Source organism: Nylanderia fulva, unplaced genomic scaffold (assembly GCF_048542155.1).
Source record: "Nylanderia fulva isolate GAGA-0341 unplaced genomic scaffold, ASM4854215v1 Scaffold55, whole genome shotgun sequence".
Taxonomy (NCBI): Eukaryota; Metazoa; Arthropoda; class Insecta; order Hymenoptera; family Formicidae; genus Nylanderia; species Nylanderia fulva.
In genome coordinates, this window is record NW_028190643.1 from 101,458 (window position 1) to 122,603 (window position 21,146).

The 21,146-nt window shown below is 28.2% G+C and overlaps 1 protein-coding gene across 2 annotated transcripts; it reads left to right on the top strand.

Annotated features, from left to right (window-relative positions):
• The first annotated feature begins 4,089 nt into the window (after nt 1-4,089).
• LOC114934853 (uncharacterized) lies at nt 4,090-20,812 on the top strand. Of its 2 annotated transcripts, none has more exons than XM_029307570.2 (8): nt 4,090-4,640; nt 5,088-5,478; nt 6,439-6,527; nt 7,015-7,143; nt 13,860-14,387; nt 17,512-18,039; nt 18,793-19,026; nt 19,163-20,812. In XM_029307570.2, the coding sequence occupies exons 1-8, from the start codon at nt 4,530-4,532 to the stop codon at nt 19,316-19,318; spliced, it is 2,166 nt and encodes a 721-aa protein (XP_029163403.1). In that variant the 5' UTR covers nt 4,090-4,529; the 3' UTR covers nt 19,319-20,812. The 2 variants fall into 2 exon arrangements, with proteins under 2 accessions (XP_029163403.1, XP_029163409.1); XM_029307576.2 differs by having other exon boundaries at nt 13,860-14,252.
• The last annotated feature ends 334 nt before the right edge of the window (nt 20,813-21,146 follow it).

The window sequence follows — 21,146 nt, forward strand, 5'->3', positions numbered from 1 at the left end:
GTCGCGAACGCGGCGCGAGACGCAGAGAGACGCGAGAGTTTGACAGCTCGGCGTTTGACAGGTGGCGGCGCCTGGCGGCACGCGTGCGAAGCTCCGTTTGACAGCTGTCAAATGCGACTGGCGGTCGACTAGGGAGTTTTCTCGGGCTCCCGGGAATTTTTCTATCCAACAGCCAATCGCGTTTAAGGGTCGGCAGGCGACATGGTGGAGACGCCTATCGGCCGGCCGGGAATTAGAGATTCTTATATTCCAGATATTAGCGAAACTACTGAATGAATCTTATTAAATTTATGATATTCTTAATCAGTAAGCTCAAATGCAGTCCGCCAAAGAGTTATTTATTGAAAAAAAGATGAAAATAAAATTTATAATATAACTTGGGGGAATGCGCAGCTAGTAACGGGTAAGGTTGGGTTAGCCAGGAGTCCGTATTTTATTTATTATAAATTTTTCAGAGCAAAAATGCAAAATCCGACTCTTTGGCTGACTACTTTATTATATCAAGCATATATTAAAAAACAAAAACCAAAGTTATGTCACTTATTTTATGAAATATCTGGACTATAAGATTCTCACTAGATTCATAAGGAGCAGGGGAAATTTCCGTGGTAACATACTGACAGCTAACAGCTTGACAAGGAGAGACTATCATTCTGTCCTTGTCTCTCTTACATCGCATATGTAGTAACATCCATGTAGACACAAACACTAATGCGTTGAACGAATGCGATTATTGGGAGATATCAGCAAGAACCGGTTTTCGTATTATCATTGTTTCTCTGTATATGTATATTATATGTAAAAGAACAATAAGAATAGCAATAATTCTTGCCTAACATTATCTTCCAATTATCGTTTCGTGTACGCAATATATATTTCACATTATGCATCCCATACAGCACAGATTATTGCAATTATATTGCAGCAACGTTGCAATGTTGCAAGTTGCAATGCAACATTATAAAGACATTGCAGAGATATAGGTGCACAAAATTCCAGCACACTTGTAGCAACATGACATTAATATTTCGGAAATATTGCATGTAATCCAAATTCTATAATTTATATATTGTAATATATATAAATTAACTACAACGTATTTTCATTAATGATTTATTTACATTTATATACCTGTATATGCAATATTAGTTTATGGTTGCAATAACAATGCATTATTGCAAATTCATAACATTGCAATATTGTTGTAATATTTTGTTGCAATCTTTCAAAAAGCGGACATTTTAACATTGCTGCAATTCAACAGCAATGATGTAGCAACATTTTGCAGTAAATTTGCAATATTGCAATATTGCGGTGAAAGATTGTTGTAATGTTTTTGCAATCTATCGGTGCTGTATGGGATCTGTAACAAATAATCGAATGATTTATTTAAATATTTGCATATAATCTATATAAATCTATATAATAAATAAAATGTGTAATAAATTATCGAATGATTTATTTAAATATTTGCATATAATCTATGTAAATAAAATATGTACAAATAAAATAATATTTATGCAAATATTATTTTATTTGTGTACATATTTTATTTATATACCCAAACAACACCAAGTCCAAAATTGGCGCGTAAGATATCTTTAAGATGTCTTTTTGATATCATATCATAAAATAGCTGTCTTAAAGATTTCTTAATGCTATCTTATGCGTCAATTTTAGACTTGGTGCTGTCTGGGTAGATAATATGCAAATTAATATGCAAATAATAAATCATTCGATATAATTTGTTACAGATGCATAATGCGAAATACATATATTGCGTACACGAAACGATAATTGAAAGATAATGTTAGGCAAGAATTATTGCTATTCTTGTTCTTTTACATATGTGTGTGTGGGTGTGTGTGTGTTTACAAAAATGTAGATTATTTCACATAATGTGTTTCAAATTATTATGATTTATATAATTGTAAATAAATCTATATAAATAATTAAATATTTATGTACAAATAAAATAATATTTATAAATATTTTATCTATCGAACCTCTAAAGACTTTGTATTAGTAGTATAAGGAAACGTGCAAAAAATATTTTCAATTTTTTAATTTAGTTTTTTCAATAAACTGTTTATAGGTTCGACCTTTTATATATTTTTTATATAAACTACAAGAAGTTTTATTTTGAGCCGTCGTAGCACTTTTTATCACATCCCAATTTAAAGCTATATATTTTACGGAAAAGTATCTAAAATGCCCTTTTTTGCATCTTTAGATCAAGATATCTAAAAAACGTGACGTGATACGCAATTTTTGCGGCCGAATTTGTAATCGGCATGAAAAAAATCTACAAAAATACGCTTTGGAAATCTTCGAACCTGAAAAAAGTCATTTTTTGTCGACCAGTGTTATTGATTGAAGCATAGCACAAACTGAACATTTTATATTGTATACATTGTCTGCATAATATTTTACTTATTTATAAAATATATAATATATAAGTTTATATATATGCACACACATAGATATGACAATAGCGTTATCGTGATTTTTTTCGATTATTGAAGTTGTATTGTATAATCTCTCTCTTATCTCTTTCTCTCTGCTACATAAATACTATTATAACGTAAAAGAACTTACGAGTAACGTATGATGGCTCAATGCAATAATATTCAATCACGTAAAAAACTTGAGTTTAAATATATCAATATCAATTTTTTTACAATATATTAGAATATAGAAAAATTATAGAAATATAAGGCGATAAACTTGAAAATTTTTAAATATTGAAAATATTTTAATCATTTTTACAATTACATACACTATATATATATATAAATGCAAAATAAGTCCGTAAATAAATTTATCAAGTAATAAATCCGTTGCATGCTTGCAGCTACATATGCATACACAAATAGCTGGTATGTTGATTTTTATTAAAAATTTATTTTCTGTATTATTTTGCATTTATATAGTGTGTATGTGGGTGTGTGTGTGTGTGTGTGCGCGCGCGCGCGCGCGTGTAGTAAAAATATTTTCAATATATTTATAAAATTTTTATTGCCGAAATATATTTTTTTATCATTTCTCTGTATTCCAATATATTATTAAAAAATTGATATTGATATATTTGAACTCTAATAATTTACTGGGTGATACATACTGAACATCCTTTGCATTGATCAATATTACTCGACATAAGTTCTTTTATGTTATAAGTATTTATGGAGCAAATTATACAATAACATCAATAATAGAAAAAAAATCAAGAATAACCAATGCATATTCGTCAATCTATGATTGCTATACAAGCTAATAATAATTTATATTCGTTCTCTTATTCTTGTCTCTCGAAAAAGTATAAGCAATAAATTATCAAATCTAACAAGTACCCGTGTCTAACATTGTAGACTAATTTACTTTCAATTATGCTACTGTTATTATTTATCATTAGACAATTATAAAACATATATATATATAGCACTACAAATTATATATGTATATGTTTTATAATTTATTTTATATTTTATTATTTGACAAGTTAAATCTCTCCGAATCATAATTTGCGCTTACATCTTAAAGACGAAATGCTGTAACTCTCTAATATTCCAATCTGTATTTTTGAAAAGGACCACATCCCGTATGGTCGAAACGTTAAAATAAATATATATACAACTTTAATTTGAGGCCAGTGTAGTCAGACCAAATCTATAACCTCTGTTTTATAATTGTCTAATGATAAATAATAACAGTAGCATATATAATTGAGAGTAAATTAGTATATTTTATATATATATATATATTTATATATAAATAATATATCCACATATGTGCATAAGCATATATAAAATTTACAAAAATGGGTGCTTATTAGTCTTGCTACGTTACTGCTTTCTGCTACGGAAGGCCAGAAAGCATTTTCAGGCGGCATCTCGCGTATACCGGCACGGTAGTGGAACAAGGAGAACACGTGATTATCGGTCCTTGTCTCTCTTACGTGCGTCCGCGTGAGCGATGCAGTGGTGTATGTACGTGTACAGACATACACCACTACATAAAACCCGAGAATTGGTTTCTCGGCGTTGGCAACACTGAAACCGGAGTTTCGCGTTGTCACCGCACGAGGTCTCCAATATCAATTCGGAGTTTGCCTGGGTGTACTGCCGACCCTTAACATTTCGCGTTTCCTCTCTCTCTTTCTCTCCGATTCGGAGCCACGATTTTATTTATGCGGGGAGTCACAAGGCTTTCGTGGTCAGGTTGCGGGTTACGAACGACGACGATGATGATGACAAGCGACCTTCGGAAATTATTGTGGCGTTGACGAGAGAAGCGAGGGTAGAAGAAAATGAAGCAGTCGCGCGCGGCGTGTTTTTTCGTACCTTTGTATTTATCAGGGTGAAGGTTCAACATTTGTGTGTGTGTGTGTGTTTGCATTTTGACAAAGAGCCGAGGCTACTTGACAGGTGGTTATTGTACTTGTCACACCTGTTCGTATCAATCCCCTCGCGCGTCCGCCGTGTTTCTTTAACCTCGCGCGATTTTAATCGCCGTTATTCCTCGCTTTAATTATGTTCGCCACCTTGAAGAACAAGATACGCGAGGAAATCGGCAGTGACGTGTCCTCCGTTATCAGGAATGCCGGGAGTATACGCGCCATAAATTCCAAACATGTGTCTCAGGTAAACATGGTGTCGGATATTTTGTCATCTCAAGTGGCTTTTCGAGGATCGATTGTGCCTCGTCAAATTCAGCTTCTGTTTGATCAACTTCTTCTAAGAAAATTTAGATTTATTTTCAATTTAAGCTTTAGAATTTTCATGACTCCAATGTGGAGTAAAAACTGTGTATTTTATTAAATACTTTTAATTTACACAAATATATAATTAAATGTCAGGTATTGTTATATTTCGAATTTCTTTCAGAAAGTTTAATTTAACTAAAATTAAATTTAAATTTAATTTTAGATTTTTTTTTATGACTCTCAGCTTTGAGTAAAAAAGCTGTATTGTTAAATATTTTTTCAAAATAATTTTCGCTATAATCTTTTTGTTATGAGAATATAAAATTATTATATAACTTTATTTTTTGCAGTTTCTTTAGTTTTAACTTCATTATTTTTATTACAGACAGGTTCTACAAGTAGTGTTAGTGGTTCTCAGGTATCATTAGATGGATTGCGAGATGAAAATACATCTCCATTACCATCAGTTTCATCAAAGGGGGAGAATAATGTTGAACTAAAGCCTAATGATGGAATACAGTTAACTATAAAAGACATAAAAAAGTTTGAAAATAGAGAGGATGAATGGAGAAAGCGTTTAATGAAAAAAGAGGCGGAAATACTGAAACGTATGGAAAAGCAAGAGGAAGAATGGAAAGTCAGGCTTCTTGAAAAGGAGAAAGAATGGAAAAAAATTATAGAAAAGCAGGAGAAAGACAAACGGAAATTAGAAGAAGAGATAAAAAAGATAGAAACAGCAAAACAGTCTTTAGAACATGCTCTTAAAGATGCAGAAGGTATTTATAAATTGAATTATTTTATTTTTGTATTTATAGAGTGTTTCATAATCATTATATATCTCTCTAAAAATATAATACTGTTATACTTGCTTCTGTATTTTTGGTACTGAAATATTCTATGGATAATATACTTTCAAAAACTATATAAGAAACTAAGTTTGCTGCTTTTTTTAAAATACGACACAAAGTAATACTTCGTTGCAGTAGATCTTACATAACATATAATATTGTGTACATTAACCAAATAGTAAAAATTAAAAATAATGAAATACTAACAAAATTGTTGCACTTATGTTTTGAGTTATTATATATAACATCTTATGTCTTAAATTAAATAATTTTTAAAAGGGTTTTAAAAATCAAAATTTTCAAATCTTCAAACCGTCTCTACATGGAAAGATTTTATTTGATGCATTTTAAATCACATTAAAATTATTTAATTTTAGTTTAACTTTTTCTGCAGATATATAATAACAGATAATTTAATATAAAATTGTCTTAAATTAAATAATTTTTAAAAGGGTTTTAAAAATCAAAATTTTCAAATCTTTAAACCGCCTCTACATGGAAAGATTTTATTTTATGCATTTTAAATCACATTAAAATCATTTAATTTTAGTTTAACTTTTTCTGCAGATATATAATAACAGATAATTTAATATAATATTGATAATAACACTGCAAATCAAAGTAGTAATTTCAAATGCCTCACTCTGTATATAATGTATATAATTTGAAGTCACCAGTTTTGAAAATGATTATTTGCTTAAAGATTTATACACACACACACACAAAGTTCTATAATAATTATTACATTTACTGTTACGTTAAATTAAAATTTTTTTTTCATATTCATTTTTTCATATCTCATTGACGAAATGAGAAATTGTTTTCCTCTGGTGGTTTTTATTTCGAGCACATTCTGTATATATATCATCATTTTTCATTATGTTTTAGAATATAAAAAGAAATTGTACAGCTTTCAAGAAGATGCAGAACAACTGGAAGGTTTTCAAACACAGGAGATGGCAAAAGTTAAACATCTTGTACGTGTTATTAAAAATAAGAATAATAACATATATAGAAAGGATTGATTATATACATACATATATATATATATATATATATATATATATATATATATATATATATATAATTTTCTATTTCTATTCTATATATAAATGTACATATAATGTTAACAGAATTTGTATATTTGTAAAAAAATTGGGGTATTAGAATAGTGTAATCAAATCATGTTGACAAATTATGATTTTTTTTTGTTGAATAATTATCTAAATATTGAGATTTATTAATCCAGATGCGGTATACAAAGTAAAAATTTTTACTTTTTGAAAAAAACTAAAAAACGCTAAGTTTTTATATATTTAAAAAATTGTTGTATAAAAAAATGCACAAAAAGATTTAATTCTATTATTGTATTTTACTTAAAATTTTGTGTATTTTGATATTATATTTTGATATTTTTATTGATTCTATATAATATTAAGTATGTTATAATAATGTTTTTTGCAGTTGTTGGCAAAAGAGCAGGAAGTGGAGGAAAAGACGTGTCATTTGAAAACTGCTACAGCGGAAATAGAAAGTCTAAAGACAGAAGTTTCCCGTCTCAGACGATATGAAGATGAATTAAATGACATACAGGTAAGTTGATGTTATTAAATTTGAAGCTTTTTATTTATTCAAACTTATTAATTATTATTTACGGTATAAACGGTTTGTTAATTTTTTTCAATAATTTTAATACTTAATTATATTTTATGCACATTTTAATATTTTTAATATTATTTTAATATAATTTAAATTATGTAGCATTTTTTGTAGAATATATATTATTTTACAAAGTATTTAAACTAAATAAATTATTTTTACACAAATTAAATAGCACTTTGTGTTGGAAAACAATTATATGCTTTTTTTATTTTTAATACAGATGATGTATTTGATGTTAGTTTTTAAAATGCGATATAGCACAACACTGAGCATTGAAATAATTAAAATTATAATTAATTTTGAATCTTAAAATTTTGTAAACATAAGATTATATATAAGATTCGATTCGTTTGCGTATATGTATAATAAAGTATAGTAGTTTTCGATTATAAGATCATCAAGTAATTGAAAAAGTTAATCAGAGCCTGTAGGATTTCATTTTTCTGACAATATAAGAATTTTTTTGAAATTTTTTAGAAAAATAATTAGAAATTAAACTTAAATTTTTTGTATTATATAACATTTTTTTATTATTTGATCATTTGATTTATTGAACGGAGTAAGTTATATTGAATAGAATCTTATGTTGTTTTATTGTGTTGGCAACATTCTTAAATTTAAATTTATGAATTACGCATTAAGAAAAATGTCCATTTGGTACATGAAGTTTTTCATTACTTTTGTGAGAAGTCACTTATAATTTTATACATACATGCAGTCATTTTTAAGTCATTAAGTATTTATTAGTAATGACAAATCATGGTGACGATTCTGATTTCTCTGTTCTACACGCATATATTTGTATCACAGACATGAAACAGAAATCAGATTCATCATATGATTTGGCACTTCTACAGTATTTAAGAATTCTAAACTTGTGACCACCTGTGTTTTTTGTGTGTCACACATGCGCATACATGCACAGAGGCAAATATAGCTGTAAAATTTTTCCATGGTACATGTTGAGTTGCTGACGATCACTATAAATCTACATACCTGATATTAATTCACAAAGTTTTTGACTTAAAGAAGAATTTAATTAGTTTGAAAATTTTATTAATATTACAAAAATTTGTAATAAAAATGTGAATGTTATTAAAAATTTTTTAGATATATACACATTTTATAATGTTTATTACCTTATATGTATATACATAAATTTTAAATTAATTTTGTATAGATATATGTATAAAGGTCATTTTTAAAATATTTAATAAAATTTACATTTTTCTTACAAATTATATATATAATTATTTTGTTTCTTTTTTTCAAATTATAAAACTATTACTTAAAATATTTTTTAATTATATTTTATTTTCGAAATATTTTCAGCTCAATCAATTAAATGAATCATTCTGTGTACACACTATATATGTATGTATGTGTATGTATACACGTGTGTGGGAGGGGGGGGGGTAGAGAAATTTGCAATTCTTTTTGCATTTCTTTTTTTGCCGTATTTTGTTTGGTGACATAACATTGAACATCGCTTGACTTGATACCACAAATTTTTACATCCGGTAATAATCCTTTAAACCTCTTGTGTTTGTATTAAACCGAATAGAAAACTTTAGTTTTATTGTGATCTCCATAATAATTAACAAAAATTAATTATAAAAATTATAAAACATTAATTAATTTTTTATTAATTATTGCGAAGATCGCAAAACGGTTGAACATTTTTCTACTTGATTTAATCTGCTCTACGTGAAAGATTTGGCAATTATTACTGGACATCCTATATATCATACTAGACTGTTAACAGCTAAAAGTGACGCGAAGACGGCTATAATTAATTAAACAGACTATAAATTAAACAACCAAGTATACAAATTCCAACATATTTTTTATTTTTATTCGTGTACTTGATATTTATTGTTTTATTTTTATTTCAATTTTATTACAAGATGTTTACTACCACACTGAAAAAATATAGCATATAGAATTTTGCCTAATTAGATCTGACTGCTTTTGCATCACATTTCACCATATGAATTTTACACGTGTTATAGCGGTCTAGTATAATATATAGAAGTCTTAAGCCGATCATGTTGGAATTGTGACGTCAGAGGCGCTAAAAATTCTTAAATGTCATTTTAAACTAAAAAGATATTTCGATAAAACCGCAGGTCTTAAAATATCTCGAAAACTATCATTTTCCCTTTATAATCAATCAACAGCTGTAAAATGACAGTAATATGAGGCCCAGTCCGTCTGGTCTTTGCAAATGCATATTCTGCATTTGATTGAGTGTCAAGGAAATAGAATAATTTTCGACATATTTTAAAAGTGCGAAAGCCATCTGAAATAGTGTTTTATCGAAATGTCTTTTTATTTAAAAATGGCATTAAGAATTTTTGACGTGTGTTTTCTCGCCTCTGACGTCACAATCTAACATGGCAAGAAGCCATGGAGCCTTAATATATTCAAATTGGACATTGCTTAATTGGACACAGAATTATTGGACATCACATTTAATCAGATATACATTGAAGCAAGATTGGACACCGATTGACAATTTAGGCTTAGAAAAGGATTAGGATTAAATTAGATGTAGATTAGACAGAGATTTTCTTAAAGTAAGAATGCACGGAAAAGAGTTTCGCTTCTGTCGCTCCCTCTCCCTTTCCTCTGATCTATGCATTTATTTTTTATTTACATGAATTTTGATTGAAGTTAAACGTATTGATTGCATGCGTTGAATTAATCGTGTAGTGTCCAATCATGCAGTATTTGTAATTAGTCAGGTAATGTCCAATCCTCCTCATGTAATTCTTTACGAAGACTTACACTTAGCATGGATCATCTTGCTTTTGACATACAGGGTGTCCAATAGGAAATTGCTGAAACTAATCAGTTATTATTTCTTAATGCATGCAGTTATTGAAAAAACAAAAATTGTGTTGGAAAGAGGAAAGTTTGCAGTTTTTAATGGATATAAATAAAATGTTTGTATACCAGTTTATTTTATTGATACAAAGTAATGAAAAATATAATAATCACATAAAATCACCTAAACTAATGATAAATATTTTCAACAGTGCTAGATTTAATAGTAGCTATTAAAAGGATTGTCACAATAACATTAAAAATAACATGTTAGAAACATTTTCACGAATTTTCGGAAAAGAACATAATTTTTTACAAATTCAAATGGTGTGCACTTTGAAAATATTTATCATTGGTTTACATATGTGATTATTAGCACTTTTTTCATTATTTTTTCCAATAAAATAAACTGCTATACAAACATTTTATTTATATCCATTAAAAACTGCCAACTTTTGTCTCTTTAACACAATTTTTGCAATTACTGCGTGCATTAAAATATGACAGCTGATTAGTTTCAGCAATTTCCTATGGGACACCCCATAATGTATTAAAGTAAGGTAGGTAAATACATAAGCAAGTAGACGTATATAGATATATGTACAGGTCAGATACCCGCACACACAAAAATACACATACATATATCTTTAGTACACAAAACTGATAATACAAGTATGTTTGAAACGATAAAGAAGAGACAAAATATTGATTTCAGCAATTTTTCCATTGTCGTCCTATAACTTCGACATAGAATGTAAGAGTATAATTTTTGTTGGTGTGAAAAAATCTTGCTTTTCTATAAATATAGATAAACTTATAAATATAACACATTTAAACTCTATAAAAATCATGTGAATATTATTCTTAGATTGCATTTTTGAAATAAAATATTTTACATATAAGTAAAATAATACATAAAAATACGCATAATATTGTTTTATGAATATTATTGTTTTGTGTGTGTGTGTGTAAAAATATAAAAATTTTGATAAAAGATATAAAAATTACATCACCCTGTTAATGTTAATATATAATGTAATATAGTATATTATATAATACTTATATATAACTCTATTATAACTTATATTATACATTACATGGTTTAAAAAAAGCGTAACATACCGTTAAAAAATTATCTGTTCAAGAGAAAATGATAAAAAAGGCCACATTCAAAAAATAATTTTACACAAAAATTTTGCTTTAATGTACATGATTTATTATTCTAATTCGTTTTTTCTATGAAGATGATATCAGAAAAAAATTTAATTTTAAACTTTAATTTATATTTATGTTATTTTAAACCAACTTTAATTAATTTTTATACTATTCTCAATGCATTTAATGCATTTTTCTGATATCACGATTTTTATAAAAAGAAAGGTTTAATCAATAAAATATACATGAAAATATACAAAAAGCAATATAATTACAATATTTTTTGAAATGACGTGTAAAAATGTATTGACGAGCGCAAAGATCTGGCGTTATTTTTCTATTTTATTATATTATTTTTAAAAAATGAATATACACTGTTACAACTTAACAAATATTTTTCTTGAAGGATATTTCGTGCGAAAATATGAGTATAGTATTCATTATGAATAATTAAAATATAATTTAAAACATGAATAATTGAACTAATTTAAAATATAATTCTCTTTAACTTTTTCGCATTAAAAAAATGTATACGTGATTATGTAAATTGAATATGAGTAAAATATACATTAAATATAAATCGATTGATAAAATTTAACCCATTTTTTGAGCACGCTTATTTTTGTGAAAGTGGGATTTCATATTTAGGATAAGAGAGAGAAGAAAGGAATTTTACATATTATGCATTAATATATTTTGTATTTGTAATAATATGTTTTTGAGTATTACATCGCTTTTTGTTTCGTCACAGTTGCTACTACGTTTTTCTGCACTTTTTTATTATTATTGACATGCTGCTCAAACATGAATTCATAACATTTATACTACATATGATGACTCTTGCTGTAGTAAGACAAATATTGAAACTACGTGAGTTCCATAACTCTTAGATGTATATGAATATCGCATGATATTTTTATCTCTTAATATTTTGGTTTTTTGTCTCCTTTCGCTATTTATATTAATCTCTTAAGACTGTCAAAATTTTAATTTACAGGGTGTCCCATTGAAACTAATCAGCTGTCATTTTTTAACACATGTAGTTATTAAGAAAACAAAAATTGTATAAAAAAAGAGGAAAGTCTACAGTTTTTAATGGATATAAATAAAATGTTTGTATACCAGTTTATTTTATTGATAAAAAGTAATGAAAAAGGTACTAATAATCTAATAAATTTTTCTAACATATCATTTTTAATGTTATTGACGATCTTTTTAATAGCTGCTATTAAATCTGGCACTGTTGAAAATATTTATCATTAATTTATGTGATTTTATATGATTATATTTTTCATTACTTTTTGTCATTAAAATAAACTGGTATACAAACATTTTATTTATATTCATTAAAAACTGCATACTTTCTTCTTTCCAACACAATTTTTGTTTTTTCAATGACTGCATGCATTAAAAAATGACAGCTGATTAGTTTCAGCAATGTCCTATGGGACACCCTGTATTATTACAGTTACTGATGTGCTCACAAAAAAATTGCAAATTGTTAAGAAGAGGAGTGTTGCTAGTTTTCCTTTTTTTAGTTTAAAAATAATAATTGATGTTCCCTTGCATGAGTAATTTTTGAGTCCCATTTTTGAGTCTCATTTTTGAGATTTGTGGACATATCTTTCATACAAATTCGCGTGACATATCGCCGGGAACAAGAGATGGAAAAGAAATTTTCTATGAGTTATGGAACGTAGACGTTGTTGAAAGTGATACGAAAAAGTTCTGTGAACACCACGCACGCATGAAGATTGGAAAACTTTGGTAAACGAGAGCATCGAGGATCGAAAGTTAGGCGGTTATTTCCGCTAATTCTCGGTGCCGCTATCGCTGACGCTAGAGGTACGTTTAATTAAGGCTTCGCCGCTATTCTGTTATGCTAGAATAATCATGCAATAGCCTCTTTGCTTATGCCTATGCTTCAACTGTATTCGAAATAAAAAAGTTCTTGTTAATTATCGAATAATGAGCTCTCTATCTCTGGTGATAATAATAATGCATGTGTATTACACACTCGATTTTTTGGCATCGTTCCAGATACGAGACAATAAAGTTATTTTCTCTTTTCTTCTTCTCTTTTATTATTTATTTATTTTTTAATTTAATTAGTTTTATTGTTTTGCGCAAAAAATGCAGAAAGAAATTTCGTTTTTAAGATTTCTCGCCGCGCGGCTATGCCAGATTGTGACGTCAGAGGCGAGAAAAAATTTCCCACGCTAAAAATTCTTAGATACCATTTCGAAATAAAAAAATATTTCGATGAAACAGCAAATATTCTTTTTCATTTAAAAATGGCATCTAAGAATTTTTAACGCGCGCTTTCTCGCCTCTGACGTCACAATCTAACATAGCCGCGGCGAAGAGTCTTAATATATACTTGAATAATTTTAATTATTTATATATTTTATATTTATATGTATATTTTATTTTGATTATTTTAAAATCTAGTTGAACAAACTAGAACAAATATATAAATATATAGATATATTCTTTTATTTCTGATTTGGCAAGATTTATAATTCGCATATTATTATATCGCTTTGATAAGATTCGCCAGGGGGATTTCATAAGACAAAAAAAAGAAAATAAAGTTAAATATATAATTCTAGTAAAACGAACTAGATCAAACCACGTGTAGTAATCCTAATATTCACTTTCAGGATGAAATGGAGACGATGCGTCATTCCACCCAGCGAGAGAGAGCGCAGCTTTCATCCCAGTTAGCGCAGACAGAAGAACAGGTGCGCCATCTGAAGGACAAGGTGTTCGTTCTGGAGCAGAGAATCGCCCTGGAGACAAACGATCAGGTGACGGTAGACGAGAGGATAGCCGATCTGATGCGTGAGAGGACGTTGCTGGAGAGGAAGCTGGAGGAGGCGCATCTTCATCTGTCCGATATAAAGACCAGCTGGTCCGGGAAGATCTCCAGTCTCGAGACACAAGTCGGTAGACTCAGCAGACAGGCGGGCGAGGAGGGATTGGAACGTAGGCAGGTCGAGCAGGAGAAGGAGAGGCTGAAACAGAGAATCAAGGAGCTAGAGGCCGAGATAGAGGTGAACAATATTGTTATAGCGACGAAAGACGCTAAGCTTTTGCGCATGACTGAGGACATCGACGAGATGGCTACGGAACTAAAAGAGCTCCGGGCCAGCGTCGATGACGAGGTGGAAGAATTTAAACGGCAAATTGTGAGTTACCGCGATATGTAGTGATGACAAAAGTGCATGGGTTTAGAGATTGTCCCTTAAAGATTTTTTTCCCCCATACAAAGATTATCTCCGAATGATAGATTTCGTATTGTAATGCTGATTTATTTGTAATATACAGGGTGTTCCAGAGGAAATTGTTGAAATTAATCAGCTGTCATTTTTTAATGCATGCAGTTATTGAGAAAACAAAAATTGTGTTGAAAAGAGGAAAGTCTACCGTTTTTAATGGATATAAATAAAATGTATACGAATTTATTTTATTTAAAAAAAGTAATGAAAAAAGTGCTAATAATCACATATGTAAACTAATGATAAATATTTTCTGTTCTTTTACGAAAACTCGTAAAAATTATTCCAACATGTCATTTTTAATGTTATTGACGATCCTTTTAATAGTTGTTATTAAATCTGACACTGTTGAAAATATTTATTATTAGTTTATGTGATTATTAACACCTTTTTCATTACTTTTTATCAATAAAATAAACTGATATACAAACCTTTTATTTATATTCATTTAAAACTGCTTTTCTCTTTTCAATACAATTTTCGTTTTCTCAATAACTACATGCATTAAAATATGACATCTGATTAATTTCAGCAATTTCCTATGGGACACCCTGTACAAAACTTTGTTGTTTTACTTATGTTAAATTTCTTTTTATCAATTATTATTATTGCCACAGTGCAATATTTTTATTAGGTAATATACTATTTTCTGTTATGTTCATCAAAGACTGTATTGCATTAAACTTTGTCTAATAATTTTTTTGTCCTAATGCCTTAGAAGAGAGACATAGTCATTATTTATACTTTCAATATTTTGTCGACAATGAATTTTGGTAGCTTTATTGTCTTTTGATTTTATGTCAAGATTATTGAAGGCATTTTTAGAAGAAATGGTTGAGACGAGTTTTTTTTTAAATTAAAAATTATGTTACATTTAAAAAATTCGACTTCTGGTTTGGATGCTTATTTTCGATATCGGAAATTGAAAATATTATAATTCAATAAAATGTACCCGGTGTACTTACAAAAATTTTGCGAATTTTTCATAAAAACCGCTTTCCTTCGTTTTAAAAGAGATGTATGAATGGTTTCCCTATGTACGTGTGTATGTATGTGTGTATCACATTATTATTTTTACGTTTAATTAAATTTACATAATAAAAATATTTCAACAGAAGAAACTAACTTTGATTATGTATTAATTTTTATATCAATTGAATTCATAGAATGTCAAATATCAAGCAAAGATAAATATTTAATTAATAATATCTACTTATATCAAGTTATTTTTTATTATCTTGATATATCAAGTTATACACATATCATCGCAAAGAAGCAAAATCTTATATAGCTTCTAGCGAAGATTATTGTTACGTGATTTTTATTAATAATCACATTTGAATATTTTATGTATTTATAATATTTGCGATTACATATGGAATCTTAATAAAAAATGCACATAATTTTCATATGTAATATAAAATATAGATGTGTCAAAATTCACAAATTAAAATATCGGAAAGTTCTCGAAAAATTTGTAATAAATATTTGCGATTTTTTATTATAAAAAAAGTAATAATGTTTATGATATAAAAAACAATTTAATGTGATTGATAAATTACAGGATACATTTAATTTAAATAATCGTTTATTCGCGAATTGTTTAATAAAACTGTTTAATAAAAAATATTTAATTTTTCGAAAATTTTTCTGTTATAGTATTTTAATTTTTTGGCGAATTTTGGGTGAATTTGTGGATGTTTATGTATATGTGTGGGTGCACATGTGAATCGATTAAATATTGTTGCATGTTGTTCAGAAGCTTGATGCACATTTTATTTTTTAATCTCAATACGTGCACGTGCTAGAAATTCCTTATTTTTATTTTTAACAACATACTGTTATTATTTAAAGCATTTAAATTAGTTAAGCATGTTAGTTAAGAGCGTTTTGAGAAAATTGGTATCAAAAAAATATATAAGAGTTTTGATTGTGCAATACAAATTTACTTACTTGTGAATCGAAAATAGTATATTTTCCTTTATCTGTACATTATCTTTGTACAGGAATTAGTATGCTGAAATAATAATACACACACATTTTTATGTATGATTGCACTTTCTGTACATTTTATTTGTGGAATAAAGAAGGAAAAACAAGTACAAATGCAAATCTTTTATTTTTTTTACCTATTTTTAATTATTTTTAATTCCCGAACGATTTACCTCATATCACAGAGTCCTGTAATAAAATCTAGAATTTTATTTCAAAATTATCCTATGTGTGCTATTGAGATAAAATTTGAAGATAAGCTTTTAAGACGAAATTATTTCATATAGATTATAATTATAGTTAAATATAGAACTTAGTTTTCTATGCTGACTTCCTGTCAATATCTGATATCATTTATATAGAATTATATTTTTCTGCTACAAATATTGAAAAAAAAAATTTATTTATAAATTAACAGAAAAGAAATATTTGTAAATTCAAAGAATCTATGAATAAAATATGTATATAGCAAAATAAAAATTATAAGATATTTTCTCTATACATTTATTTACTTGTATACTATCGTGAACAATATATTATATTTGAAAAATGATGAATTATTGCAAAACGCAAAATTTTAACAATGTAAAAAGAAAATATATTTTATTTTATTTATAATTCATTTTTATTTCTTTTGTTTTTTATGATTTTCAGTTCTCATTTTAAGAATAATTTTATTTATTTCAGAATTTATAATCCCTAATATTTTTCCTACAATCCTACATGAAACTGCATGAAAGAAAATAAAATCAGCAAAACAAAAAGTTTTTAAAGATTTAAAACTCATCTATATTAAATTGTTTAACCAAACAAAATTTATATAAATTTTAATATTTTGAAATAAAATGTGTGAAATATTTTCTCATACCATGAAGCGTTCGCTTCATTATTAAAGAACATACATATACACATTTATTTCAAAAAATTAAAATCCACATCTTAAAAAAAGAGTAACATCACCATGTCGTCAATTAGGTATGAATGATAAAATGTGCATTTATAAGTGTCAATTCATGCGAATTCGTGTTTGTCGTTTTTTTAGGAATCTTCGTCGAAGGAGATCACCCAGCTGAAATCGGATCTCGAGAACACGACGAGCAAACTCAGTACAGTTACTGACGAGTTAGCGAGTCTTCGATCGACCTTGGAGAGGGAAGAGTCGAGTAATTCTTCTTTACGTCTAGAACTGGCGTATCTGCAGGAGGTTCTCGAGTCCGAGCGAGCCACCTTGGCAGGACTGCGAAGCTCCTTTGAGAGGGAGAAGGACGAGAAGGACGCCGCTCTGTTGAGGAACGCCCAGGTGTCTCAGGACATGGAAATCGTGAAGCAGAAGAGTCGGCAGCAGGAGCTCGAGAACACGGAGCTGCTGGGCAGAGTGGAGAACCTGGAGGATCATTTGGCCGGGAAGAGGAAGGAAGTGGAGCAGGCGGCGGTTACCTTGAAACAGTGCGAGCTGAAGGTCGCGAAATTGGAAGAGGCGGAGCGTAACAGGGAGAAGATAGAGAGGAACGAGAGAATACTCAAGAGCAACCTGTTGGATCTGGAGGAACAATTGAGCGAGAAAAATAAGGTGGATGCTAATTTTTAATGACAACATTTTCAGTGTCTGCGCTCTCGTCCTGACGTCACAATTCTAACATGATCGGCGAGGAGCCAGGAGATTTAATATCTATATTTATTTATTTGTTTATTTGTTGTACAAAGTGTTTCATTTTAAATGAGCCAGGCAAATATTTTTTAAAAATATGACTAAAAATTGTTTAATTTAAAAGGAAACATAAAATGATGTGACCTTGATGTGACCTTGGATAATCATTTGAAGATCATTTTTAATTTCTTAAATGAGAACCCTTATTTTTCAATGCGTATTCTTATCTCGAGAGTTTTTCAAAACACTATAATTCATTTAAAATGGGATACCCTATTTATTGCATTTACTTTATTCATGCACATATATCTAAAAATATTTGTCAATTATCTAAATTCTAAATAAGTTATATACACGGTGTCCCATAGGAAATTGCTGAAACTAATTAGCTGTCATTTTTTAACGCATGCAATTATTGAGAAAACAAAAAGTGTGTTGAAAAGAGGAAAGTCTACAGTTTTTAATGGATATAAATAAAATGTTTGTACACCAATTTTTTTATTGAAAAAAGATGAAAAAAATGCTAATTAAAAAATGACAGCTAATTAGGTTTAGCAATTTCCTATGGGACACCCTGTGTATAACTTATTTAGATAATTGACGAATATTTTTTAGAATATTTTTTATATGTTTAATTTAATTTTTAATAATTTAATTTTTTCTGCTTTTTTTTAGACAATCAAAGTTTTGCAGCAACGGTTAACCGATATGAAGAAGACACTTCAACGCGAGCTGAAAATTCCGTCCTCGTCGTTGGATAGTGATGCCGAAGCCGCCTCCGCCGCTATTCTTAATCCGAGTTCATCCAAAACCGTCACTGCCAAGCATAATAATTCGAGGGAGGACGATGTCAACTTTAAATACCTCAAACATGTTCTTATCAAATTTCTCACTAGCAGAGAATACGAGGTGCATAATTCATTTTTTAAAAATCTAATTAACATTCTAATTTGTATTCTATTTTTTTGATTTAACAAATAATATAATATATTAATATAATAAATATATAATAATATATAATAATATATTCTCTTTTTTTATTTAGGCTCTGCACTTAACGAGAGCAGTGGCGACGTTGTTGCACTTCTCGCCAGAGGAGGAACGTCTACTTCAGGAGACCTTAGAATGGAAAATGTCGTGGTTCGGTACCAGGCCTAACTTAGGATTTGGACAAACTGCCAAAGCGATACCACCCAGCTGATAATTGCAAAATGTTTCGTATTTAACGAAACGTGCTAGAGCGAACGTAAATTATTCCTGTTCGAATAAGTGATCTTAATATGTAAATCACACTTCAATTTGAAATAATTTACATATTGAAGCAGCAGCCGCGCAAGAACTAATTTAAAGGGTATAAAAAAAAAATAGAAGAGTTATAAAGTGTCATAAATAGTGATTTTACAAAGTTTAATATGCGCGTTAAACATTTGTGCAAGTATAATAATAAGCATACTGCGATGAATGGCTATATGTATGGAACTTTATTACGATAAAAGATGGCTTTGCGAAATTTGATAAGATTTTATGAATACATCATTATTTATCGATTTATTTCATGACCCAGATAGCAAAAGTAGTCATTTTGATGGCACAATGATGTATTTTCACGTCAAAAATAATGTCATAATAATTACTATGGCTATGGGGAAGTTATTATCATACGCAACACTGAAGTGCAATTTTGATATCTTGTGCACGTATAAATTATGCAATACAAATACAATTCTGATATGAGATTGATTAATTGGCAATGGAATATATGTTTCGTTGAAATGAAATTTTGTATGTACACCATATTGATCATAACGACAGTATAAGAAAAACATTTCCCACTTTCATACGTCTTTTAAACTATCAGCAAACACAGATCGACAAAGGATATCTTAAATTCAAAGACTCTACTCTAGAACAGAGTTGAAATTTAGTTGTAATTTTAGGCATAATTTCATAATTTACTGCCTCTCTCTTGCTTATTGTTTGCTAATAACAAGTTAATATAACGATAATATTCGATACTGAAAAAATCAGCCGTAAACTATTAATCAAAATAGCGTATGATTATATCATTTTTGTAAGATATAATTTCATAATATTCACTAGTAATAATAAAAAGAACTATAAAAGATATCTTTTAATATTTTAACATCTCACCTATTTATATATAAAACAAAAAGAAGAAATAAAAAATTTGCTGTTCTTTTTATCTGCAAACCAAAATTCACATTCTATTGTATTGTAATTGTAAAAATGACTGTTATACTGTGGGTTGTATCAATATTGTGATTATTATTATCTAGTTATCTTGGAATTATTTTATAAAATTATATCAATTATTTGAAAAAAAAACATTAACACATCCAGATCAAGAATATTTGTATATCTACTTTATTTATATTTAGAAAACTTTAATGAGAGTGAAAAAATACTGTCTAAAAGGCAATAATTAGCGATACTTTTCTTATTCTAGTCAAATATTTCAAATTTAATAAATAGATATATTTGTTAATTTATTAACGCCTCCCAATAAAACGATATATGCTTTGTTTGTGTTTGTAGATAGTCCAAAATAAGTAATCATTACCTGCTATTATTTTTACACTTGAACATTACAGCAGATATCTTTATCTTTATAGTGCAATAGATAAATTTAATATATGGCTATATCTTTGTATCAATAAAAGTTTCTCATTACAAACTTCTCTTTTTATTTAGTTTTTGAATTGTTTGTACGCTTTAAAATATTTTTTACATGCAATTGATTTTTTTATTCTAATTGTAAGATTATATATACATAGAAATTATTTCTTTTGTTCTTGATAAATATTTCAAATCTTGAAGCCAGCTCTAATATTTCAAAGTGCAAAATAAGATTTATAATTTATATATATATATATATATATATAATTATTATATATCATATATTTTCAATATAATATAAATAAAATAATAAAAATGAAATAAGTATTATCCTGAAAGAAATGCATTTGTGAAAGAAAATTCGAGAAAAGAAATTATAATAGTATTAAAAA

What these genes read in the sequence shown, in the direction of transcription:
- LOC114934853 (XM_029307570.2), top strand. Translation starts at nt 4,530, where the DNA reads ATGTTCGCCACCTTGAAGAACAAGATACGCGAGGAAATCGGCAGTGAC. An exon ending in ATTCCAAACATGTGTCTCAG is followed by an intron (nt 4,641 to 5,087) that starts GTAAACATGGTG and finishes TTTTTATTACAG; the next exon opens with ACAGGTTCTACAAGTAGTGT. An exon ending in ATGAATTAAATGACATACAG is followed by an intron (nt 7,144 to 13,859) that starts GTAAGTTGATGT and finishes ATTCACTTTCAG; the next exon opens with GATGAAATGGAGACGATGCG.